At 48.4% G+C, this 27,006-nt stretch overlaps 1 protein-coding gene across 1 annotated transcript; it reads left to right on the plus strand.

The window, feature by feature from the left end:
• The first annotated feature begins 1,405 nt into the window (after nucleotides 1-1,405).
• On the plus strand, nucleotides 1,406-26,896 carry sh3gl3a (SH3-domain GRB2-like 3a). Its single transcript, XM_082540377.1, has 11 exons — nucleotides 1,406-1,631; nucleotides 19,242-19,310; nucleotides 19,561-19,633; nucleotides 19,720-19,863; nucleotides 20,638-20,771; nucleotides 21,298-21,456; nucleotides 21,558-21,661; nucleotides 22,150-22,274; nucleotides 22,364-22,396; nucleotides 22,806-22,871; nucleotides 23,617-26,896. Exons 1-11 carry the CDS (start codon nucleotides 1,587-1,589, stop codon nucleotides 23,817-23,819), a joined length of 1,155 nt encoding a protein of 384 aa, XP_082396503.1. The 5' UTR covers nucleotides 1,406-1,586; the 3' UTR covers nucleotides 23,820-26,896.
• Nucleotides 26,897-27,006: the final 110 nt, after the last annotated feature.

Genomic DNA, 27,006 nt, shown 5'->3' on the forward strand with positions numbered 1-27,006 from the left:
CCGGTGACCTGATGGGTCATTTACCCACCGACCCAACACACACTGACAGCATCCATTCGCTCATTTCCGATACGGACACTGCCCAATCAAATCCCTGAACTCCTCCCCTCATGCAACTTGTAAAAGAGAGTTTACCTTGGAGGAAGTGGTGAAAAGGTCAAATTTAGCTCCAGCAGAGAAAAAGTGCAGGAGGCGGGACAACAGCAGAGTGAGGAAGAGGTAGAGGAAGGTGAAAATAATGTGTTAAGAACATAGAGAGAGGGACTAAGTGATTCTATTCAGGTGCTGTGGAGAGCATCCTCACACAGAACATCACATCCTGGGATTAGTTGTGTTCAGGACCGAAAAGCTCTTCACAGAGTGATGTGTGCTGCAGAGCGCTGCTGCTCACGTCAAAGTAAACTTTATTGTCATCTCTGCTGTACACAGTGCAGTATATAGAGACCGGATGAAGAGGTTCGAGTTACATTCAGTGCAAAAGACAAGCAATAAATATAAGAAGAGTAAGAAATAAATACACACTTTAAGACTAAGGTAAAAGGATCAATAACAGCATCTCCCTTCCCTTCAGGACATTTACACCAGGAGATGTTGGTCCAGAGCAGCTCCCATCCCAGTAACTTGTTTTTGGAAGGTTCCACACCACCGGGGCAAAGACAGAGAGTGAAGAGGAGCTTCTATCCTCAGGCCATTCGAGCCAGGACATGCCCCCACTCCCCTCATAGCATCACCATAAGGGTCTGGAACTGGATTTTATATCATATTCTTGTTACATTGCAGAACTTTCACTGTCATAATTCATATCATGTCTGATTTATTATACGTCACGCGCTGCTACACTGATAATGCTGCTTCACTATGCTTACATTGCTCTGCTCAGTCTGTTACTTTGGTAGTTTCGGTTACTTTTGGTCTACTTTTGCTCTGTCAGCACATTGCTGTGCCAATGTGGCACAAAGCACTTTAACATTCCATTTCCACAATGTACACTTTCAGGTTTTTTATTTAAAGTTTCAGAGTTTTGATTTAGATTTTCTTATTGCTTATAATGTTTTGCAGTGTCAGGACACACTTCACTGTGTGTTGTACTTGTATGACAAGTGGTAAATAAAGACTCTTGGAATAATCAAGGATTCACGTAAAATGCATGACCACTTTGATCAGGAGCCACTCCTAACAGCTAAAGTGTGCAACAAAGAAGGAACCCAGGAACAACTGTACCAACCGAGAAACAATTTCAATATCAGGAATCAAACAAAATGACACATGCACACATCATATTCTACCCTCATATACATTTTTTATATCCAAGTCCAGCCCTGCTGCTCAGTGATGTCATGCCTTAATTATTATTTATCTTTTTAAATCCTCGGAGACCTTTATTTTGAAGCAGTTTCCGGTTGGGCCGGCCTCCCGCCGTTAGAGCTTCACTGAGCTCGGGGTCATGCTGCAATCTTAGCGGAGTCTGACTGATGAGTGCGGAGCTGTGGTGTCGGCTGCTTCGTTCTTGAGCCCAGCCTCCGTCGGCCGTGTGTTGAGTCGCTTTCCCGGAGTATTTTGTGCGGGGTTGAAGCCGTTCGTCCAGGATGTCTGTGGCCGGGCTGAAGAAGCAGTTCCACAAAGCCAGTCAGGTATGGAGGCGCCCGACAACAGCAGTTCGGATGCGGACCCTGATCTCCGCTTCAACATCAAACCGTGAACGGAATCAGGCTGTAGTTGGTCTGAAAACACGACAAGTCTGAGTTGTTATCGCTTAAAAATCGTGGGTTTCAAAACGTGTTTGCAGGGTGTGGATGGAGCGTTACTTTTCCGCCCAGATAAGTTGTTTTTATCGGAGATAACGTCACACCAAACACTGCTGGGAAAATCTGATGATTTAATCTAATTTCACACACACACACAAATAGATTCATCTTAAGCCACAGTTATGGACTTTTTATCAACTTATGTAATCCGGTGAATAATTCGTCTTCATTGTTGTTGCCATACAAGTTCTTGTGAAACGTCAGACTTTGCTGTTTCCACAGTAAAGCCAACAGGAAACACTAACAGAGAAGTACACGTAACTGTTTTTATTATGAATGTTTCGAGAGGCTTTAGGTCGACGTCTGGTTTGATTTTATCCCCTGAAAGGAAATCACACATGAAGCCCGTTTTTAGGCTTCATGGCGATGTTTGTGTGACTGAGGCACCAGCCAGATGTTTCGCACCTGCCACAGCTGCGCCGCGCAGTCATTTAAAGGCAGGTGGAGCAGTCTTTATCAGGTGGATTTCACTCCCGGGCTGTACGGTTTGTGTTATCTGGGTGAAGCTCCATTAGACTCAAATACCTTTTAACGTTACATGATAAAAATACCATTGAACCAGTGGAAGGACCTGCTATTCCCACTGCCACCAAAAACACTGTGGTTTGTGGGCGGCTGTGAGTAACATCTAACATTTGGACAACTTGGAAACAGCTCACAGACTGTTAGTCTCAGTGAACCTTCATCTTCACCTTTAAATAAGAATTCGCTCCAGTTATCAGTAGATCACAGGCTGGTTTCCATCAGCTTCCATCAGTCTCAGTGGGATTCGCTACACAGCACTGAATCTGTACGTTTAATACCATGATATGTACTGGTGATGCTGGGTGAATCGGCTCAGCTTGCATGATTTGCTCTCTCTGTTGCATTTGATACAGCAGAGCATGCGAGAAGTATTGATTTCCATCAGTATTGGTGACTGTGCTTGTGGCGCACCACAGGGCTCCATTGTGGCCCCTTTGTCATGTTAGCAGCTGTTCCTTGTGTTCATATTTAAATCGCTTTTATGCTGATGATACTCGGATATATCTGCGCTTTAAACCAAGCAGAAGCTCCTTAATAAATTCCTTCAAATGAAACTAAATCAAACCTGATGGTACAAAAGATAGATGTAGCTGCCATTGTCATCTTGGTGTTTTTAAAATGATGTTAAAAGAAGGATTCTGACGGTGGAAGCTGAGAAGGACCAGGATTTGGGAAATGTTCTTAATGTTTGATTCAGTATGTCTGTGCAGCTTCTCGTGGTCGTCTGAAGAACTTGAAAAAAGGTGGCGACTGGGCTGTTTTAAGAGTTCTTTAACAACCACCTCCTAAGGGGACAACCCCAACCTGGGGTTAAATAGCTGGGACTCTCCACCTTTGTTTTTAGAACTGAAGAAGCTTCTTGGATGAGAACTGAAAGAAGTCCGTTTTATTCAGTACGACCCCAAATGAGTCACAGAGTACTGAAGTGTTAGCAGAGGTCCGGGGCAGCGCCGCTTTGGCGCTGCAGGTATCACCCCGTGGTGGAGATCTGTCATCAACGTGAGCTTCTTCCTTTTAAGACGTTTATATACGTTTTAAAGCACTTGGTTCTTGTTTTAACCTTGAGAATGTTATCTCTGCTGTTCTGTGATTTGCCTTTTCAGTGTCCATTCACCGTTGTGTGTGTGTTTCTGTGAATGGTGTAAACTGTTTTTAATCACGTCCCCTGAATAGTTTCCAGGTTGTTTTTTGGTTAAACGTGCTTCAGATCTGCTCTCAGCAGTGGGGCAGTAGAATAAACTGATTTGATTTGTCATAGGAAGCGGGACTTGTGTGTTGGTTTTAGTCTATTTTTATTGTGTGTTATGTCTTCACAATGCATCGTGGCAGCAGGAAGACACAGAGTGTAGCCCACAGATTGCATCAGAGGCCTTTGCTGCGGTTATCGAGGCAACTTCAGGTTGAACCCTGTTTGTGAAGGTGGGTCACATCTAACTGGGATAAATTGCCACGGTAACTGATGCTGCAGACCCAACCTGCTCCGAAGCACTTACGTTTGAGATGAGCGCTCGATAGGTATGAAGTCAGCACTGACTGACCAATACGATCTCTGGAAACTAGCGTCAGAATTCCTGAAAGTTCCATGTGACCTCAGAGAGTACGGAGCATCAGTAAGATAAAGACTCTGAGTCACAACTTTATTGCTGATTCTATTTTTTATGGCCCTGTAAGCGCTGCTATCTGATCCCACGCCTGTTTGTGTTTGTGGACTCACAGTCGCCACTTTTTCTGCTTTTACTTCCTGCTTCAAGCAAACTTCACGCAGCAGATTGGGAAACCCTTAGGAGACTTATGGACCTGATAACCACCTACGTGTGACCACTTAGCATGATCGATGATGAAGGGGAAGATATCCTGGATCCCGTCAAAGTCGCTTAATAGTGCAGCCTTGCAGATGAACCTAAACTAAAACGTTAGGAGCTCGGTGTGTTAGTCTTCTTTACAGCCGTCGTTTCCAAAATGAACCTCGTGTTTCATTTAGTAAGACCGTAAACTCATCAGCAGGGCGTGTAATGAGCCCAGAGACCATGTGAGCAGCAGGCTCGTCTTCTCATAGACTGTAATCAGATTTCTTTTATAACCAGAGGAGTCGCCCCCTGCTGGCCATTAGAAAAAATGCCGGTTTGAGGTCATCTTTCCGTCTTTGGTTTCCACCTTCGTGGAGAGCTGTGGTCAGCCTCTGTTTGAGGCCTGGCTTTGTTTCAGTCAGAGTGCTGATTTCTTCTCTTAGTTAAACACTCGCACAGTGACAGTGAGGCGTTACAGGCCTGGGCCTGTGTTATTATTATCTTTAGCCACATAACGTGATAATTAGTCAGCTAAAGGCTGCAGCCCTGTGTGACTGTGCGCATGAACAAGAGAAAAATGAATCCATAATAAAGAGCGATCCAACCTTTTATTCATCAGTGATCGCCTGTGCTCAGTATTGCTTTTTTAAAAATTACTTTATGTTTTTATAAATAGAATAAAATAGCCCTTTATTGTCATTGTATGTGTGCAACAAAATTGTGTGTGCTCCACATCAGCTGTGCCGGAATAAAATATAAATAGCAGAATATGTACAAAATAAGAGAAGGGCCCACGTTAGACAAGACTTGGTCTGAATAGAGTCCGTGTATGAGTGACGGGGGTTACTCAGACCGTGGCTCAGATTGGTGAGGTGGGTGGGGAGGGGGTTGCGTATAAGATGAAGTGTTAATCTTAGGTGCTGCAGCCCTTTCACCATCGACTGAGCAGGTGGCGTTGTGTCTGTCTCTGTAAGTCTGCAGATGTGAGTGTGAATAACAAACAGCTGGCTGATACAGCTCTCACCGTCAGCTCTGGGGTTTGGAGCTGTGAACACACCACACAGAAAACGCACCACATTCTCCAATCGCATTTTTATCTTTACCAAACTTGAACATGTACCCCTTTACTCCTTGAAGGGGGAGTGGGAGTTCCCCTTGAAGCTCTTCTCTGAACTGAGGCCTTTCCGTCATATTTCGGCTGTTTACAGAACAACACGACTGGGTTTGCATCAGCCGTCAGTGAGGGTGCTCTCTGCCAGTCCAGCCGCCCTCAGAAAAACACAGAAACTGCTCAGCGTCATCAAATGGTCATGAAACCAAGACTTTATTGATATACTGAGGTGTCATGTGGGTACTGGGAAGGTCGTCTTTAAGGGGGAAAGAGTTCAAGAAAATACATAAAGGCAGGAGTGGGCAACTCCAGGCCTCGAGGGCCGGTGTCCTGCAGGTTTTAGATCCTGGGTCAGCACACCTGAATCACATGATTAGTTCATTGCCAGGCCTCTGGAGAACTTCAAGACATGTTGAAGAGGTCATTCAGCCATTAAATCAGCTGTGTTGGATCAGGGACACATCTGAAACCTGCAGACACAGGACCTCGAGGCCTGGAGTCGCCCACCCCTGCATTTAGGTGTCGAGTGATGATGGTGGATTGCTCTCTCAGGGTTGGAGGACAGGCAGTTTATGTATCGTGGGATCTTGTTCAAGAATGGTGTTAAGGTGGAGCGTGTGGTGACTGGCAGGATGGTGCTGGTCCACCTTAACAGGTTTAATTTACCCATAATTCACTGCACCAGTATCCTGCTTCAGATAGTCGAGCTCTACAGGGCTCTAAGCTGCAGCCACGCTGGAAGCGGTTCATTCGCCGTGCGTCGATTTGAGGCTGATGGATGGTCACTAGTGGAGATTCCTGGCTCTGGTTGCCTAGGTAACCAACTAATGCATTTACTACCAGGTCATGTGTTAATCATCGGGCTGCTCTGAGTGTTTGTCTCCACACATGCTGCTGTGCTTCGTGGACGGACACCTCGCTCCGGGCATCTTTGCTTTGTTCAGTCTGACCGTGCTGCCACTCTTCAGACAGAAGAGGCTTCTCCTGCAGCCTTTCCAAACAGACATACTTGTTCAGTCTTTTTCTGCTTGTGCTGTCATGAACTTCAACCTTTAACCGAGGCCCGTCGAGTCTTAGATGGACCTCTTGGGTTTCTCTAAGCGTCTCACGGTCTGAGCTTGGGATGAATTTGCTGGGACATATTTTCCACACCTGAATGCTCCAGACCTGACTCTGCTGTTCAGGTGACTCCACGGAGGCAGCTTATTCAAATCTGACAGAATAAAACTTTTAGGATTGCAGCTGTGATTAACGAACGCTTCCAGATTGAACGCTGCATACCTCGGCCTCCGCCCTGCAGTGTCTCCTGCCTCATGAAGTAGCTTCAGGTATGTGACTGGTGAGAGCGCTGATGCTGAGCTCTGTTTAATCACGGTGTCCTCTCACAGCAGGCTGTATGAACGCTGTCGTGTCTGTGAAATTATTCCTACGTGCACAAGCTGAAAGTCAACCTGCCACTTCCTGTTTGTGCATCAGTGTGCGGTGCACGACATCATAGATTGTGTTTTATTTTAAACACACGTGAAAGATAAACTCGAGGTCGACTTGGTTTCCACTTTCACTTATTTTCCGTGAGAAAAAGATGCAGACTGGGTGAAACCCGATGAATGCTCAGTGTTCCCTACCTGTGTGTTTTTCCAGGTACCTTTGATCTGTTTGTTTGAGTCCTGCACTGATAACAGTAAAAATCAATGCAAAGCATTTCAGAGCTTCTCTAACGCTGGCGTCACCCGCTGTGGTTTCCTGCTGCTGGAACACGGCGACACAGACTGATAGCGGCGCTCGTCAGCGTCGGCCTCTCCTGCACAGAAAAAAAAAATCAGACGTGTTTTTACAGCGAGCTGCTCGTCGTGTGTTTCACGAACATTGTTTGCTGTTCACCTGCTTCCTGACACCGGGGTGGAGACCAGATGAACCAGCAGGAGATAACCAGGAAGGGAAACGCTATCACTTCCTGTTTATTTCAGCCACATCTCTCTTTGTTTCCACTATTGTTGGAAAAGCAGCACAATTAATATAGCAGAATATTTTCTCTGCCCGTTTTGGAAAAATCCTCAGTGCTGGGGGGTTTATAGTTGCACTCAGGTCCAAACCACTACTGAATTCTATGGAACAGCTGCTGCTGCTGCATAAGCCTTAGATCCAGAGTTCCCTCTGATCTGGGACTGTCCACTGTTAGTCCAGTATAGTTAATGTAAGCCAACTGGAAAGAGGATTGGAAAACGTGGCCTGGTCTGGTTTCTGTGGCAGCGTTTAGGTAGCAGGGTCACAATGTGCAGTAAACATCGTGAAAGCATGGCTCCATCCTGCCTCGTATCAAAGGTTCAGGATGCTGCCGGTGGTGTTCGTGCTACACTTTGAGCTTCATTTAAACTCCACATCCTGCCTGAGTATTGCTGCTGACCGTGTTCGTCCGTTTGTGACCGCCATGCGTCACGCCACAAAGCTCAGATCGACTCAAACAGGTTCATTGAACGTGATGACGAGTTCACGGCAGTCAAACGTCAGTCAGCAGAGCGCCTTTGGAAGGAGGAAGGACGGGAGGTTCGTGTCACGGATGCAGACGATAAATCTACAGCAGCTGTGTGACGCCATCCTGTCGACACGGACCAAATCTGCGTGTTTAATCTGAGCCGTGAAGGAGAAGCTGTACCTTCAGTCTCGTTCCATCAGAACTTTGTGTTTGTGTGTCTAGTTAGATGTTGGATGATGCTGGTCCAAGATTGGTTCAGAGCGCTGGATCAGGTATCACCAGAACCTGCCCGTCTATCCATCTCACTCCATGACGCTCTGTGTTTACTAAGCTAACATAGCATGGAGCTCAGAGGAAGCTAACAGCACAGAGCCGTCAGTGTGGAGGAGTTTCTGTGTGATGAAGGTTATTTTTGTTTCTCTTCTGCTTCAGTCTGGTGCTCAGAGATGCTCTCACAGCCAGACCGAGAGCAGGAAACCAGGAACTAACGTGACGAGAACAGAAAGACTCCCACACTGAGCTGAAATCAGCCTGTAATTTATCCCAGTTTATCCCAGTTTTCTCCTGAATTCAGTAACTGTTTATTCTTGGATTTATTTACTTGTTAGGTTTCATTGAAGAAGTGTTTAAAATGGTCATTGAAGAATAACTGAAGCTGTTGTTTTTACTGATGGACACAGTGTGACACACAGAGACTTCAGGAGGAGAACAAATGAGGCATAAAACAAAGATCTGAACTTTTTTAATGAGCAACAGCAGGAAAAAGCTTCGATGGTCACGTGGACTCGAAGGAAGATTGGAATAAAAACTGAGGAAGAGGAGCTGAAGTGTCAGCTCGGCGAGGATGTCCTGTTCAGGCAGTGGATGTGGATCTTTAAAGGTCCACAGCAGACAGGACAGACTTCACCAGAACGTCTTTTAAAGACAAATAGTGACAATGATGTCATCTACTTGAAACCGCAGGCGTCTTTATTTAGTCTGTAACCTTTGGGTGATTTTTCTGGTTGAAGCTCGAGGTAAACAGACCGGTCGTGTCTCAGCGGCTCAATAAAGACGAGCTGTGTGAACTGAGCGCGATGTGGGTTTGCGGTGTGTCGGGATCGCGATCTGCCCCAGTCTGTCACTCAGTCACAGCTGTGGTTTTCCTCATCTGCTGCTCTCTTTGCCGTGCAGTCGCTGAACAGGTGGAGCTCGCCATCCGTGACGTTTTAACACTGTTGTCGTCTCACACGCTGAAACCAAACGAGAGCCATAACACTGCCTGTCTTCATCAGAGCGAGGCTTGTTTGGGGATTTTTAGCCCGACCTCTACTTTCAAGCTGACAGGTCTTTAGTCTGATCCAGCTCACGTACGATTTCATCGTCTCAGGCAGCTTAGGGCTGCAGAGCATCGCCTCCATTTCGCCCAAGCGCTGCGTCTTTCCCAGCGTTGTCCAATGAACGATGACCTTTGGGATCAGTGATGTTCATCACCAGTGCTTTGTGAGGACAGTTTGTAGCTTGTGTGTTAAATTCAGGTTATACTGTCTGATCCTGAAAGGCTGAATGATTGGATGCTGTAAAGCCTGCGATACTTTCTCTTCACGCCGGAGGATGGAAATGAACTCTGTCACAGGACTGTTGTGTTTGTGTTTGGGCCACATGGTGTGATCACACATTAACACCCCGCCCCCCCGACGATCGATTACCTGTGATTGGATGGGAGTCCAGAGAAGACTGTTTCTGTTCTTTAGCACGCTTTACGAGGTTTACGTCCAGGTGTAGCCCACCTCTCCTCCAGTGACAGCGAGGATCGACTCCAGGATCCTGACTGAATGTCGACACATTACATCCTGGTATATTAAGTATTTTTGTCTTGTAATATTCTAGTTTTTATGCAGATGCTTTTCTTGCTTTCATCCATCAGAGAGTTTGTCAAAGGCATTGTTGCTCTTGCAGTTTTGACTTTGACGCGCAGCTTTAGTGCTGAAGTCATTCTCACTCACAGAGTTTGGAAAGCGAGACTCTCGCTGTTTTCTTGAACTTTAGTTATAAATGGCTGAATGTGAGGTGAGTCAAACCTCAGCGGGCACTGAAACGACAGGAAAGCAATGAAATCTAACTGCACAGAAATCGTTGTTTCGTGTTCTTTTAAAACTACATTTTGGAATAACTTAAGAAGCATTGATGTCAGCAGAGCGGAGGTGAAACGATCTCAGGTGTGAGCGGGGGTCTTGATTCCGGGTCTGGTGGAGGCCTCGCTGCACGCCCGCAGCCTCAACGACCTGGTCTGTCTGCAGCTGCAGTTTGTTCTTACGCTAACCTGCTGCGTTCGCTCGCCACCTGCAGCAGGAACAAGATGCCGCTGCTCAGAGATGCAGCTGACAGCTCGCTGCGCCGAGCCCATCCATCTTTAATGATCGGTGATGGAGGACCGAGCCCCGGTCGCCTGGCGGTCTGGCTCATTAACATTTCAGCAGCTCATCATTATCATCATCACTGCTGCTTCCCTGTGACGTAAATCAGCCGGTTTATGTTGGCAGTGCGAGGCGAGAGTCCTCCAGCCGAGCAGCAGAAGGTTTATGATGCAAAGATTTCCCAAAAGGTGAAACGTTACACTGGCTTCTGTTTGATCCCCCGAGGAAACACCCGGTTCTAGCACAGCACGCCGTTTCCTGCTGAGTGTCATTTTAACCAGGTTTTATTTTGTTCATCGGGATAGCAAAGGATGCAGGTTTCTGTCAAACAGGGCAACAGTCTCGGTGCTTCAGCTGCGCTCAGAGCAGTCGTACATGTGTGCGACTCGCCGAGCAGACGAAGATGTGGAGCCAGAAAAACCTGCAGACGATTCCAGTCTGGTGGTTTTTATTGAAGGAACGCTGGCCTGTTATAATATCCTGTTTATCTGCAGTGGAGCTTTGATGTTTTTAAGTTTTGAAGGTGTCAGGTTGTTACTATTGTTACTGCTGTGTAACAATCGTTTTGTTTGAATTGCTTTTCATTTTAGTTTCTTTTGTAATAACCTTTGATCTCGTGATGAAAACGAGTTTGTGTGGCTGAACTGATGCGTTCGCCTGATGGACCTGAAGCCGCGGTTGGCAAATGGTGACATCAGCACAGTGGTGCAAACATTTATACTGGTTTCATGTATCGGCTCTTGCGGTCTTCTGCTGAGTGATGGTGCAGATGAGATCGTTGTTTTGCGGTGGTCTCTGCAGGACGCTCGTCCATGCTGGAGAAACTCACTCAGACTCTGTTAGCTGCAGACGTTACCTTCAGTGTAACTGGGGCTTAATTAAACGTTGGTGGCTTAACTGGGAAACTGACTGGTTCTCACCTGTGACGTGAAGCTTGATCGTGGCCCTGCAGCTTCAGCAGACGGGCTTTTGAGTTTCTCAGAGCCCAGTTAGCACATTTTAATTATTTTATTGTGAGTTTGTTGAAAGTGGAAAACGGCCTAACCTCGGCCCGATGGTCAGACCACCTCTGTTTAAAACTGTGACTCCTGGAAGTTTGTGTTAACGCAGGCAGACGGAGCTGCCGGCGCTCCACACGAACCAGACGACTGTAAAAACAGCAGCTGATGTTTGTCGCTCTGACAACCTTTGCAGGAGTTATCAGAGAGGTGGCCTGAAATCTCCCAACCAGATTAGCTTCTGACTCACCCGATGGAGACGTTTCCTCAAAGACACGGGGAGTCATTTAAAACTAAATGATTTTGTGAAGAAGGTCAAACAAACACACGTGCACCGGCACAGCCCACACTGCAGCACTTTATCACTAGTTCACTTGTTCATCTCCCTGACCTTTGACCCTGAGATGTTTTAAATCGAATATTTTCTCATGACGTCTCTCGGTCGTGTTATCTGACCTTAATGATTCATGGAAGACGCAGAGTGCATTGTCGCTGCGCACTTATTAACTCAAGTTAACAAGTGAAGACAGAAAAGCTTCTCTGCAAGAGTCAGCTTTGTTTGTGACAAATAAGTGATCGGTGTAATCAGCTGCCTCTGCAGCGAGTCTCGCAGCCCACAGACGGACTCCATCTCCTCCGTACTCTGCATCTGTGACTCCAGCTTCATGATGGAGGTCTCCACCTGCTGCAGGTTCTCGTTAGAAAACCCATCCAGCTGCAGGAGGAGGCAGAGGAGGAGGAGGCGGGAATTTTCTGGAGAAGCAGCTGATTAACATCAAGAACCAAAACGAGCAGAGCGACGTGCCTGCAGGGAGGCGGGGACTGTGTCACTGTCGGAGAGATGAGAAATAAAACACGAACAAGTAGAAATTGACATTTTTCTGTAACCATGTGGTCCATAAACTAAAATGTTGTTTAATAAGGGTTGAAATTTGAACTCGAGCTCATCAGAAGAGTGTTTACTCGGCTCACAGAGCAGGTGAGCAGCACGCTCTTTTCTGCACTGCTTTAACAGATATAAGAGTCGCCCCCTGCTGGATATTAGCAATAATGCAGGTTTAAGACACCTGTGCATTGTTTGACTTCACTTGTCAGAACTTGAAGGTACGCCTGACTTATGATGACATCCAGTGATGTTCGAAGGTCATTCAGCTTGGTCTGTGAACACAAAACCCCACAGCCAATCAGAATGAAGCTGGCCTAAAGGGGGAGGGGTTGAAACTGTATCACAAGTTTCTGCTCTGAAGGCCCAGCGTGGTCAGCAGACCTGACAGGAAGTATGTGAGGCGATGTGTCTGACTGAAGGAACCATAATGACATTAGACGTGACCATCAGCAGTCGACGCGTGTCCCTGTAACCACGGGGGATTAATCCAGTAGTTTCACGCCGTCCTGTCTAACGTATTTTATTTTCTCGGAAATCCTCTCGCGTCTGTTTTCTAGGAGACGACCTCGTTAACTCGTTTCTGTTTGATTCCCTGAAACTGAGCCGCTGTTTGTAGGTCGGGCTCAGAAACAGAAGTGACGGGAAACGCAGCACAATGACTGCAAGGCTGCTGCTTCCTTCCTGCTGAACGCATGAGGAAAGCTCCACCCACGGCGTGCGCGCACACACACACCTGACTGTGAACGCTGTGGTTGCATTCACTGCAGCTCACACTCACTCTGTAGAGTAAAGGCTGCTTAAATATAAAATAATGACACTGGCGAGTGTTGATCAGTCAGCTGGGCCTTAAACACAGCTTCGTGGGCGCTGTGTTACTCCTGCGTGCAGTCATGATAAAGTTGCTCTTCACACTCAGACCAAAGATTTTCTCACAGCTGTGATGCGTGTGCGTGTGTAAGTTTAGCGTGTCCAGGGTGACGGCAGCGCTGCTTTGATGATAAATCCAGTCGTAGGTCTGCAGAGTGTGTGCGCTCTTTTATGGCGCAGTCAGATTATTGCTCAACACTGACGCTCAAAGTCCTCGAGTGTAAGTTCGGTCTTATGAATTCAGCTTTGACCTCACGGTGGTTTTCATTAAGGTCACAGGAAGCGTTTCCACAAAGCAAAGGAGGTTTCTTATTTTTGACTCTGCTGATTAGCTGAGTATTGGTAAAGGCTCGCTTAGCAGCAGACACAACAGAGAGCCAATCAGAGAGCAGGAACAGGTCAGGTTGACCTAAGACGTGGTGAGGTTGACGTGACCTTTTCCACATTGTTAGTGGGAGGTTGTTGAAAGCCTCCTGAGGCTGCTGATTCGTCTTTTTTCTTCCTTGCGTGCTCTGACTGTGTTGTGTCTCTAACAGGTCGCTTTTTCCTTTAAACGATGTCTGACTGTCGCGCGTACACTCTGATGGACGCATCGGGCGCAGCCTGGGGTCGTCATCCTGCTTTGTTTCGTTTTGCCTCCTGCACGCAGCGAGGCGGTCACTTTGCTCCGGTCTGCTTCCTCTCTCCTGTTTCCCTGCAGGCCTCTGGTCAGCTCCCTGGTTCTTGATGTCAGTCGGCTGCTTCTCCACAAAGTCTCTGGGTCGCTGTTTCCAACAGCTGCAGCGGGTGGAGAAGCGGCTCCGGCCTGAGCAGAACAAATGTGCTGAAAGCCCGAGTGATGCGAGCGTCGCCGGAGGCGTGAAGTTTATCAGTGGCGTTGTTCGTGTACACGACGCTCTCCGTGTGGGGAAACACCGACCAAGCTTCACGCAGACGTGCAGGAGCGTCTGAGGACCAAGTCACAGCTTTGTTAGCAGGACAAAGCGAGTACTGACCTCCGGCCTGTAATCGCATCAACCTATCAGCTTGTTGATGGTGTGAACAGCAGTGAAGCGTCCCCTCCAGCTCAGCTCTGTGCTCTGGGAGCTCGCTGAAACAATACGTTCCTGCAAACACACACAAAGCACACACAGCTGAATTCCTGTGTGCGTGCGGAGGCCGGTGACTCAGCGTCGCGAGAGATTCCTCTTTGTTTTGACGGGAATCTGCTGCTCGCTCCGGCGGGCGCCGTGGTTTGACCGGTGTCACTCTCTCCCCGTCGTTAATAACACACCTCAGCTCAGAGCGTGACGCTGACTCACAAACGCACAACAACCCAGCTGAGCTCGCCTTCCTGTTTCTCCACTCCTCCAGACAAACTTTCCGACACGATCCATCACGCTGTGAGGCCGAGCGAAACGCCGAGCGGGGACGGGAGCGCGCGTCGGTGCGGACGAGTGTTAAAGCGTTTAATTAACCTCCGGACGCTTTTGATTAACCTTAAAATCTGAAGTCAGATCTTTTCCAAGAGGTTAAAACAAAAACTAGTTTTTAGTTTCAGGGGAAAAAGAGAGAAAAGTTTTGGACCTGAAGATTAAATTAAGTTTAATGAATACTTAACGACCCAGCGAACTCTACTTCCTTTAAGATGAGTGTGTCTTTGTTCAGTGTGTAGAGCTGTCACATGAACATTTATTCTGTGCATTTATTGAAGTTGAGGTGGGACAACGGGTAGGACCGCCGTCTCACAGAGGCCGTCGCTGCTCTGAGGCTGCACAGACAACATTCCCTGGACTTCCTGGATGTTGTTGGGTGTGTTTCATTTGGACGTGCTGGAGACGCTCAGAGACGCAAACAAATGCCCCAAAGTTTGGTTTGATTTTCAGACGTCGGGCGTGTTCTTGCCCCAACTTAAGATCTTCTGAAGAGCTTTTAGAGTCATACTTCTTCATTTTTAGGCCTTTCCTTTTGGGAAAGTCAGAAATATTCAATAAAAATTGAAGAGAATGCAACAGGTTAATATACGAGGCCTCGGACGCCCTCGCAGAGGCTGGAAGCTGATGTTTACGTGTGCGCTCTGGCTGCAGCGTTATTGCTTGGCGTGTGTGTGTGTGTGTGTGTGCGTGCAATCTGAGCTGCACAATCAAAGAAATGCTGCAAAGCTGCTGCTGCTTTGATCTGTGAGGAGACGTTAACATCCTGATGAAGATGGCGGCGTGCGGGGAGTCGGCGGGTTTTCACTGCTGAGCCTCGTGTTCAGCGCTCGGGATCATTTCAGCTCTAATGTGTCGGTTCACGTGGAGTCTGCGTGGATTAAAAGTCTGTCTTAGCCACCTGTAACCTGCTGCTAATGCATCTGGCCTGCAGGCTTTGTGCCGTCTCCTCCTCTGACATCCATCAGCTGCCAAAGGCTGCGTTACTTTGGAAACAGTTACACATGGTTACATTTACAAACAGTTACACATGGTTACATTTACAAACAGTTACACGTGGTTACATTTACAAACAGTTACATTTCACTTTACATTCAGATGAACTTCCACGTTATCCTTCATGATAACACGTTGCCTTTAAAACTGCATCTTTTGCACATGTTTTAAAGGAGACTTGTTAGCGTAGCTTAGTATAAGTCACAGTTCAAACTAATCCATCTTTTTGTTACAGTGTCTTAGTTTAACTCCTGGTGCTCTCGAGGCTGCTGCAGGCCTTTGTCTCACTCTCCTGTCTCTGCCCTCATCATCCTCACCGTGCAGCACATCTTTAAGCTCGGCGTGTGACAGCCCACGGGGTCAAGGTGTCCCACAGAAACCTCCTTGTGATGTCATTTGTCTGCTCGTACACAAACTTTCATTGAGGGTCATTTAACCCCCATCCTGCTCACCCGTGCTGACTGTGCTGATCCAAGGATAAAAACCTGTAATAAAATGTAGCCTGAGCTTGGATTACTGTAAATACGCTGAGCTCATTATTATTAACTTCAAACGTTCAATGGGAACGTCCAACGCTGGAGCAGGAGATACACGTCAGGAAGTGCGGAAAAGAAACCTGAACGTTGAACTGATCATTCTTTGTTTTTAGGAAAAGTCCCGGTCATGTGGCTAACCACGTCCCGACCCCAGCTCTGTGCTTGTGCTTCTGTGATGATCTAGACGGAGCGTGCAGCGAGTCTGCAGCGAGACGTTCAGCCTTCCTGTTCAGCGCCCCCTCCTCTGTCCTAGAAAGGCTCTGCCCGTCAGATTGGGCTCATTTCTCTGAGTCTGCTAATTTTACCCAGGCTCTGACCCACTTGGTGAATCTTTCCTGCTACTCGGCAGCACTTGTAGTCGAGTCTGAAGCGCACACACACACACAAACAAACACACCCCACTCTGCGGAGTGTTTGGACTCGACGGTTGGCCGAGCGATCGTGTTGTGACTGCGTTCGTTAAACTACTGAAGGTGACACTAATGCTGTCGGGCACAGTCGGCTCGTAGCTCGGCGTGCAGCCAATCAGAGCTCTGAGTTTATTATGAAACTGAGCAGTTGCACTGCAGCTGGACTTCCTGACGTTTCAGTATCAGGTGGATAACATCTCTAAAACCTTTCTGGGCTTTTCTCAGGGGTTTGTACACTTTTACCAGCTGTGGTAAAAGTGATCGCACAGCTGGGTGCAGCTGGACAGGTGTGCAGCTCACAGGTCTTAGGTTGGTCGGGAGGACGTAGGCTCAGCATTAATGACGCTGTGATGAAAGGCTACTTGTTTTGGGACAAATGTCGGCGGCGGCGTTTCCAGCGCTTCGCCTCGTCCCGTTTATTTAAACGAGATCTTCAGGCTAACTGGCTGATGAGTTACCAGGTAAAGCTCGTGTAACGTGATATTAACAAGCAGGCCTGCAGTTATGAAGGTGAATATTAGATCATGCACAGGTGGGTTCTGCCAGAAAACTTTGTTAGCTGCAGCGCTGCTGGGATGTTCATGGAGTGTGGTCCACTAGTACAGGCAGCTATGTCTCTGCACTGGTTTGTACTGGTTTGCCTTCTTTTGACTGGTTCCATTCCATGTTACTGTCCTCAAAGCTTTAAAAATGGTTTCCCTCACTGATCTGTGCCTCGCTGCAGTTCAGCGGCGGCCTACAGGGACCAGAGATAAGACGGGATGTCCTGTATCGATCCTCGTATTGATCTCATTCTTTGTACTTAATCCAGTAAAATCAGCACCACGAGTAACTGACTGACTGGATGACGTTCAGTTACCTGAAGGAGAAGCTGCATCCGATATGACGCCTCGCCACGGCGTCACTCCGCTGTCGTTTACAGCTGTTTGTGTGATTTGTCAGTGGGCTGTAAACGGCGCCGTATGATCGGTTTATCACATGAGCAGCAGGACGCTGAGAGTCCAACAGCTGAGAACATGACACAGCGCTGAGTGGATGGGACACACCTTTATTACCGGGTGTAACGTGGCTCACCTGTGCTCTTTACACCTAAGACGTCTGACCTCATAACAAACATCGTCTGATCCAGAGGACGGCGTATCAGGTGCATCGTCTCAGGTTCTGCGCTAACGTACGATCAGGTTTAGTTTCTTCTGCACCTGTAACAGTGCTGATGGTCCAGTCCTGGGCTGTTCATGGATCTCACGACGATGTTTGCTCTTTATTTCCTGCTGTAACAGAAAAATCTATCTGTGATAGTGTGGAGCATAGAGCGTGTCCTGTATATGTCCAACAGGTGAGTTACAGGTGAACATGCTCCGCCGTGCAGCTGTTATGAAGGAGAATTATCTACACAGAGCAAACAGTGTGTGTATCCGGCTGTAAACATGTTTATTATGCTGTGAAGTTTGAACAGGAGTCTGACTCACTGCTGCCTCTGCTGGACGTCAGAGGAACTGCAGATGTTTGGACTTCACGTGTCTGAAGGTTGATGCTCAGTTGAAGCTGTAGCGGTGCTGCGTGGTACGAAGGTTTGTGGTCATCGTACTCGTGTAGAAGCGTCTCTGAGGTGGACGACACGCTCCGTCTGCCTCAGTAATCCTGAATTTCCCCTCGTGGACGTGATTTCCTGCCGCTCGGCGCCCGTCGCGTCGTCTCACATCTGGTTGAACCTGAAAGTCTCGTGTCGTGTCTCCTGGCAGTTCTCAGGTTAGCAGAGCTGCAGGTTGCTGTGTGATCTCCAGGCTCTGAACTCAGCCTGCAGGTAGTTTTTACTGAGCTGCTGTTACAGGAAGACCTCGTAGTTTCAATTCATGTCGTGAATAAAAGGCTGCAGTCACCACGTAACGTTTTCAATGTTTTGCTGGCGTGTCCGTCCCTCCACAGTACCCCCCACCCTGCATGTTTTTATTGCACATTAGCTTCTGGTTCAGCTCAGCGTGTCTTAAACATGCTGTTTAGTTTTTATAAGCAGAGGATTAAAAAGGCCAAACAGACCTGGGATCAGCGTGCAGAAGCATGAATCAGACTGACCTTAAAGTTTATTGATCCCTAAATAAACACAGATATGGGTCAGATTTCAGCTCAGGCTGCAGTCGCAGGTCTGACTGGCCCACTGCCCCAAATCTGAGAGCTTTACTTTGTGTTCAGAGAATTTTTATCCTCTTTAAACGGCGTCCGCGCTGCTGTTACTGCTGTGTGAGCGCCCGGCAACTCCAACCAAACCGTCAGCCAATCAGAGCCTCTGACAGTAACGAGTAAATGTAATTAAGTTACTCTCAGCGGTCTGCTTTACACCTTTTTACTTTAGAGTGTCATCGCTCAGCACCACCTTCCAAGTGTCGATGCAGTTTACTGTGTGATGTGCACTTTTATTTTGAAAGGCACGGCCTTCATTATATCACGAATAATGTAAACGTGCTCTGTAAGTGATCAGTGTGTTACTGTTGTCCAGCTAAATGCTCACACTAATAAAGTTTCTTTGAAGTGGCGACAGTGTTACTGCGGCTCGTTAGCCATTGGTCGATGCTCGTGTTTCCTGTGTAAACCCGGCACGTTTACCAGTGTCCATCACACAGGCTGCGAGTGAAGTCAGTCTGTCCGTGTGGAGCTCTTTATAGCCCAGAAAACATGGAGTCACATACGGTGCTGTGTGAGCCTGCTTCAAACAAAGATGTCACACGGCGTGGGAACGAAGTTAAACGTGTGTAAAATCTGCATTTCTAATTGAAATGACCGTCACAGGAGGAGGTCCGTGTTTCGGCGTCTCTTCCAACACCACAGTGACAGATTGTGAGGATGATGTCATCCTCGGATAAATCCCAGAGGCGTTAAACGGTGATTAATGGAGCGACGGCTGGAGCGTGAGCCGGGTTTACTCAGATGTGTTGAAATTTGAATGCAAGCAGGGAAAACTTTATTGAACGCATTCAGAAGCACAAATGTTAACAAATAAAGACGCTTCAGGCCTCTGTGACTCTGTGTGCTCTCTCTGTGCAGCTCCTCAGTGAAAAGATCAGCGGGGCGGAGGGGACGAAGCTGGAGGAAGATTTCTTAGAGATGGAGCGGGTGAGTCCAGCACACGCCGAGGGTTGCGGCCGGCCTGCTCACCGCTTTCACTCATACGCTCGGGACAGAACTGGGAGGTCTCGTCATCTTCAGCTGACGAAACACTTCACTCGGGCCGTCCGCTTTATTTAACTCGCCGTTAAAACGTTTGTTAGCTTTAGGAATTGTACGATTTCACAACAAACTGAACCGTTTGCTGAATTTAATCTTTCAGATGTCATCCTGACATTTAACTGCAACCTTTTTTCAGAAAATCGAGGTGACCAGCAAGTCGGTGCTTGACCTCCTGTCCAAAACAACAGAGTACCTCCAGCCTAACCCAGGTGCGAAACACCTCCATGTTTGCTGTTCTTTGAGCTTTCTGTGCTACAAACTCAAACCTGCGTTTGATTCTTTGTTTCCTCGCCAGCGTCTCGAGCCAAACTGAACATGCTGAACACGATGTCCAAGATCCGAGGGCAGGTGAAGACCACCGGCTACCCCCAGACCGAAGGCCTGCTGGGCGACTGCATGCTGCGCTACGGCCAGGAGCTGGGAGAGGACTCTTTGTTTGGTACCAGCTCTCAGATGCCTCAGGTCCTCTAACAGCTGCACAGAGGCCGTTACAGGCGGAGCACCAGCGCAAACCCTGCACTGGCACCGAGGCGTGAGCACGGTCATCTTTGGCCTTTCACTGCAACATTTAACATGGACGCAGCTGCTTAGTACAAGACGCATGCAGAGCGTCAGTGTTACAGTGATGCAGCAGTTTTCAAAGATTGCTCCGTAATAAAATCTGCACAGTGCACCACAAGTTTAAAAGCATCAATGTTGTGAATGCTGCTTTGCCTCCTTCATGGCGTCAGGTGTCAGCGTGACGCTCGGTGTTGCTGAACAGGCGGTCTGCTGCAGAACGCTGCATGTCGGACAAAAGCCTGCAGGACTGTGTGCAGGTTACAGTGCACAGTCATACAAGGCAGAAGTGTCGTTTGTAATAATGGCCAGCAGGGGGCGTGGCCTCAGGTTAGAGGAGGCGGTACGATTGCAGCCTGACGTTCATTTTAAAATTCTGGCCGTCAGAGTCGGAAAGCAGCCGAGTCTGAAACCAAGTCACCGGCCAATGAGTGTGCAGCGTCCCTCCTTTGAGCTGGTCACTCGCTGTGAGGTCAGGATGCAAAGAACTACAGATTTCCTCCCTCGTCGTGTCCCTGTGTTTGCGCCCCTCTGTGCTGCTGTTAGTCGGCTGCGTGTGTCAGTGTTGAATGAGGAGTTTGTACCTTGTAGATGATTTTATTGAGATCACTGTGATAACGGCTCATTGGAGGCGGCACCTCTCTCTGTCCTGCAGGATGCGCTCTGGTGGATGTGGGTGAGGCCATGAGGCAGATGGCAGACGTGAAGGACTCTCTGGACATAAACGTCAAACAAAACTTCATTGACCCCCTGCAGAATCTACAGGACAAGGACCTCAAAGAGATCACGGTAAAGACAGACGAGAGACTGCGAGGTTCTCTGACCGCTGGCGCCGTTTGCAGCGCAGCAGAAACACGCGCTGAAATTTCTGCAGCGAATTTGCAAACGGTTTGAAATCTGCCTGTCGGGGCGCTGCACGCACAGATCATCCTACCTCCGCTTTACTGCGCGAGATGCTGTGCAGCAAACCTGCAGCTTCTCCTCTCCGTGTGCCGAGCTAATGCTAGCTGCTAACCCTCTGACCTGCACCTGGACTCTCAGGTGTGTGGGCGGAGTCACATCAGATATTTGGGCCATTCTTCTGATCGTGAATTTCACTCTTACACTCGAGTTTTTAGACGACGTTATCCTCAGTACACTCGCCTCTTATACGCTGCTCGTATAGCCTCGTGACCTCCACCTGCACACGCCTGATCACTTCGCCTCCACATCAGCTCAGTAAATCTGTTCACGATGGTTTTAAATGAAATGTTTTTGTAAAGAAACACACAGTGTGACGTGCGTGTCGACGTGTTTCTGCCGCTGGTGTTCGCAGCATCACCTGAAGAAGCTGGAGGGCCGCAGATTAGACTTTGACTACAAGAAGAAGCGTCAGGGGAAGATCCCGGACGAGGAGATCCGGCAGGCGGTGGAGAAGTTCGACGAAAGCAAAGAGCTGGCTGAGAGGAGCATGTTCAACTTCCTGGAGAACGACGTAAGAGACGCGAAGACGCGGGTAACGGGGAGGGTTTCACACGTGAGACGTTATCGTTTAACGTGCGTGTGTGCGTGTGCGTGTGTGCGTGTGGCCACCAGGTGGAGCAGGTGAACCAGCTGTCAGCACTGATCAAGGCGGCGTTGGAGTACCACCAGCAGTCGTGTGAGATCCTGCAGGAGCTCAGTGGGAAACTGCAGAAGAGGTAAGAGAGCCGCTTCTCCTCTGCTGCGATCGGGGTTCGTGTCTGCGTGGCGTTCGCGGCGCTCGCGGCATTCTTCGGGACGTCGTTTCACGCTGTGAACAGCAGGTCTGTCAGCAGCGTTTTTAAAGCGGGAGCTCACTGAGTTTGTCTGTCACCGAAGGTGTTTTTCACACTTCAGCTTCTGTTCTTGATGAAAGCGTCTGGATTTGGCCGCCGCTCGCTGTCGGCGGATTGCGCAGACATCAGAAGTTTTATCCTCCTGAAATGTCAGAGCCTGTTACTCCATGTTTCCATCAGTAAAGGCTAAAAACACTCGTTAAACACGCGCTCAGTAAGGTAGAAGTAGCGAGTAAGAGCGCTTATAAACCCTGAAATTTGCTGAGATCTGAGGTTTGTGGGCCCGTTTCCCCTCGGAGCGTCCGGTCTGCCGCCGGAGAGGAAATGTCGGCTTTGATTCGAGTCGCCTCCCTCTCTCTCTCCTCCTCCAGGATATCCTCGGCCAGCAGCCGGCCCAAGAGAGACTTCAAGCCAAAGTCGATCAGGAGCAGCATCGAGGCGCTCGACAGCAACCAGCACAACGGCCTGTCCTACAGCTCCTCGCTCAAGTCCACGGGTACGCCGTCTGTCTGTGCGTCCGTCTGTGTGTCTCAGTTTGTTTCCATCGTTGCGTTGAGTCCCACTGTTCTTCTTCTGCTGTTATAGATACGCAGATCAGCCACACACTGAACGGGAAAAGTAGGTATTCCTTTATGCACACACACATCATGTTCATCGTGTGGGAATGTTTCCATTTTTACAAACTGACAGTGAACGTCTCACCTGTTTCTGGGCGTCCTGACCGCTGCTCTGCTGCACACAGATGGAAACTGTGACGTTCACAGGAAGTTTATCTCTCCATTTATGTTTAATTTAAAAACCTGAGCTCAGCTGCACGTTGTCACCTTAAACTCTGACACAGTGACGAGCTCCAAACGACTAACAGATGAAGCGAGGAGTAGACGTGAAGCTTTTCCTGCAGCTGTTGTTGGAACGCTGCTGCCCTCTGCTGGTGGCAGTCTGACACCACAGCGGTGCTCTGATCCTCTCATTGTTTTTGTTGTTTTGTGCTCATCGCCATCTCCATCTGTCTCCACATGTCATCCAGCTGATCACATATCATCTGTGCAGCTGTCATGGCCCGACACCCCCGCTACCAACGGCAACGCTCACCGTGAGTAACGCACGCCGACGCCGTCACACATCTGCCCGCATCTGTGAGCGGCAGCCCCGGGATTTTGTTTTTGATATCCAGCAAAACGACAGTAAATTTTCAGCTGATCAAACATGAGATGTGGGTGAATTTTGTTATTTTTCTCCTCGTGATCTTCGTCTGTCGGTGTTGTCACGGAGCAAACGTCACCCACTGGATGTCTTCTTACCGTCTTTGTCTGGATGAGTAACCTGCTCTTTAACCCTGTTTCAGACAAAGCTGGGATATAAATTTTTAAAATATGAAACTGTTTGCAAATAATGAATTTTAAATCTTATTTTAAAGACAAAATTCCAAAAATGGCAGATCAGAGGCTGAAAGTGAGAGATTTGATTGTTTCTGTTCATCCATTTAGCTCTCGACCCATGCTGGGGGGGTCTGTGTGCTGCTGGGGGGGTCTGTGAACAAGACCCCTCCAGCAGAGGACACACACGAGTCCACAAACCCAGCAACCTCGCTCAGACCAGGTGTACAGGGCCTGGAGCCGGGCTGAGGGAGGGGCTGCCGGGTACTAGGAAGGAAGGAATTAGGAAGAGTGAATAAAGGAGGGAATGAAATAGGAAGAATAGAGGAAGGAGGGAAGGAATCAGGAAGAAGGAAAGAGACTCGCGGTAAATCAGAGCGTTGTGCTTTCATTTCGCCGCTGCGTCACGAGCCCCGTCCGTCCATCAGAGGTTTTTAAATAAAGTTTTTGTTTTGTCTGCAGAGCCGGAGGTTTTGGATCAGCCCTGCTGTCGCTCCCTCTACGACTTTGAGCCAGAGAACGAGGGCGAGCTGGGCTTCAAAGAAGGCGACATCATCATCCTCACCAACCAGATCGACGAGAACTGGTACGAGGGCATGATCAACGGCGAGTCCGGCTTCTTCCCCATCAACTACGTGGAGGTCATCGTCCCCCTGCCTCAGTGAAGAGCGCCACCGCCGGGCCTCCGCAGACTCTCCTCGGCCCGACTCGGGCGTGAGCGTGCGGCGGATTCTGTTTCGGACCACAGACGCGGCTGTTTCGTCCCGGCCGACTTCAGATTAAACGTCTCCTTTACTTTTGTCGTCTGTTGATATTTAAGAACCTGAACGGAAACCCGAGCCTTTAACGGGGCCTCAACCTGTCGCTCCGCCCACCGTCCAGCACCGCCGCCTCTGCCGGGTATCCCGACGCCGCCGTCCGACCACTACGAACATTTCCTCACTTTATGGTCACGCTAGTTCTGCTAAAAGTCACCTTTCAATGTTTCCTGGTTGTGTCAAAAATGATGTGTTGCAAATCAGAATCAGACAGGAAGTGAGCCGCTCCACATTCCCACAATCCAAGGATGGAGGTGCTTTTATTTTGAAATGGAGCTCGGCCAGGTTCTGGTTTTAATGTGAGAGACGTGAGCGGGTGGAGTTTGGTCTGTGTGACTTTGTTTGAGGCCCAAATCTCATCCACTTCATCCTGACTTCACTTTGTTTCTTTGCTTTTGTAGTTTCGGCGTCGTTTCTGTCCTTGGTTACAGCTTTACGCTGAGACTGGGACGTGGACAGCAGGAGACGTTTTAATGGTTTCAGAAACACGAGCAGTCAGGCGATCAGTCGTGTTTCCCTTTTGGAGCCACGGCACATAGAAAAATCACACGGCACCAAAACCATAGTGACCATTTATCCCCGCTGTCCCCACTGCACCGCCTGCTCGCCTCACTCTGCGTTCTGTGATGGGGTTTGGTGGCGGTCACGTGCCGGTCACGTGCCACGCTCTCAGATCTCAGCGGTTAGCACAGGCGTGACCCTAACGGACAGAAACGGTGACCCAAGCTCCAAAAACCCAAACTTCACCTTCTGTAAGTCAGAGTATTTCAAATGTGAAGCTGAATGTTTGGCCTGTGTTGGTTTTCTCCACTGGATTTGATCTTTCTGTTATTCTGCTGCCCTCTCGGCTCCGACGGCCGGTCTGTGTTTAAACCCGTCTTCACGCGTGCACGCCGTCGCTCTGAATGTGTCTCTCTGTGTTTACATGCTCTGACGGTTCGTTCTCAGGATCGGGGACGCCGCCTCGTCCGACAGCCTGAAGCTGATGTTTGAGCTGTCGTCTGCACTGAAGCTTTTTAGCCTTCCACGTCGCACCTTCCTCCTCCTCTTCAGCACTTTGAGTTTTTCACACAATCACAGGCAGATAACCACAGATCTTTGTCCTGTTCTGTGAGACTGAAGCAAGTGTCTGTTTCTCATCTTCAACCTGAAGACGTCTGTGAAACTCGTCCAGCTCCTAGTTTTAGTGGATGAGTCTGAGGCTTTTAACCAGCTGCCGTCTGTTTAGTCACCAAATAAGAAGGAAACCAACAAACGCCGTCCTCTCTTTGGCTTTTTATTTAGTTTCACACTTATTTGATCATATTTTTGTAAGAAAGCTCCTGTTTTTATTTCCCATCACTGTAGATCAGCCCCGGCTCCGTGTGCGCCGCTTTAAAGGACGCGTGTGATGATGATGATGGTGTCTGTGAGACAGCTTGATGGACTAGCAGCCTGTCAGAGACCCAGAGTTGGACACGTGACTTAGCCCGAGAACAGCAACGTTTCAAAACTTCGCATCATTAAAGTCCAACGACACGTGATTGACGTACTGAGAGAGAAACAAAAAAGACTTTTTTAAACGACCACTCGGTGACGTTTATGGAAACATCGCGTTGGTGCTTCAGGGTCAGAAGTGTTCGTCAGCAGCGTGCGAGCTGTGCAGACGTCACACGACTCTGTTAATTGCGGCCTTATTTGTCGAGACGAGTCAGAGCATCAGAACATGAACTGAAGCTTACCTGTGAGTAGGCTGGAGTTCAAATTAAAGTTTACCTTCAGGTCGGACGATTACGCGTGATTTATTACGTCTCGGTTTACGGCGCCAGACGCTCTGATCAGAGGTCAACAGTCACAGCAGAGCAGGTTTATTTCCACATCGAGTGATCTGGCTGTGGTCTGATGATCGCGTCGCTTCTGTTAGTTCATCTTTTTCAGTCTGTTTCTGCCTGAGGTCAAATCAGCAGGTGGCTGAACGTGAGGAAACTGTATGAGCTGTGATTTTAGGCTTTTAATTTGAAAGTTAAACAGGAACTGAGCCCAGTAAAACTGTGCTTACTCTTTACTCCAGCGGAGAGGAGGGTTTGACCACCTCAGAGTTCTTCCACCTGTTTTTGGTGTTATTGTAGTTTTTTACTGTGGTCCAATCGCAGACGCTCGGCTGCGTCTTTGATCCAAACCTGATTCGGCTCCGTCGTGTTTGGATCAGCTCGACCAGCTGTGCTGGACTCTTACTGTTAGCTTAGATGTATGAGGATTTTTTTATTTGCAGTTAATTATGAGTTTGGGGGAGCGGGGAGCTCTTACCTACACAGAGGACGTCCTCCACAAACAAGAGAGGAGTTGTGAAATGAGCGGACCCCCCCAGCTTTATTTTTCACCACAAGCACTCTTTCCAGCTTCTTGTCGCCCGGACCTCTCTACACGGCTTCCTCCACTACACACTTCTCCCCACGCCTCCATCACTACAAAGGGGGGAGGGTCATTAGCGCCATCATATTTCACCTGTCCCCTCTCACGTCCTGGCACCGCCCCTCCACTGCAGCAGGCCAGAGACCACACCCCTGCCACAGAGACCACACCCCTGCCACAGAGACCACACCCCTGCCACGGGAGGTTTTTTTAAATGCATTTATCATAAAAACACCCAGATGTTTGGTTTTGTTTACAGGCTGCAGACCCACGATGGGCCTTCCTCACACTCCCACAGTAAGAATAACTGACTCTTTGATACACTAAAACAAACCGCTCTCTCCACCCCGCGCCTCCGTTTGCCTTTGCAGTCTCAGTGTTCAGTCTGCAAACCTCTTCCCTGCACAGGAAACGTCACAGTTCTGTGTTTTAGTTTTTCAGTAGCATAATTTATGTAAAAGGTGTTTTATAGATGTTGTAAATGAATATATTCCAAAAATATATTGCGTAAATAAATGAGGAGTAAATATCGAGGCAGCGTTCACGTGTTTTCTTTCTTTGTTCAGTCTGTTCTGTTTATACACAAAATTATGTCAACATCAGGTTCAAACTTTACATCCAGATATGACTCAATCAGAATATT

Source organism: Aulonocara stuartgranti, assembly GCF_965226115.1.
Source record: "Aulonocara stuartgranti genome assembly, chromosome: 1".
Classification (NCBI taxonomy): domain Eukaryota; kingdom Metazoa; phylum Chordata; class Actinopteri; order Cichliformes; family Cichlidae; genus Aulonocara; species Aulonocara stuartgranti.

Coding starts and splice junctions, on each gene's coding strand:
- sh3gl3a (XM_082540377.1), top strand. CDS start 1,587: ATGTCTGTGGCCGGGCTGAAGAAGCAGTTCCACAAAGCCAGTCAG. Junction 19,634..19,719: donor GTACCTCCAGCCTAACCCAG/GTGCGAAACACC, acceptor TTTCCTCGCCAG/CGTCTCGAGCCAAACTGAAC. Junction 21,457..21,557: donor TCAACTTCCTGGAGAACGAC/GTAAGAGACGCG, acceptor TGTGGCCACCAG/GTGGAGCAGGTGAACCAGCT.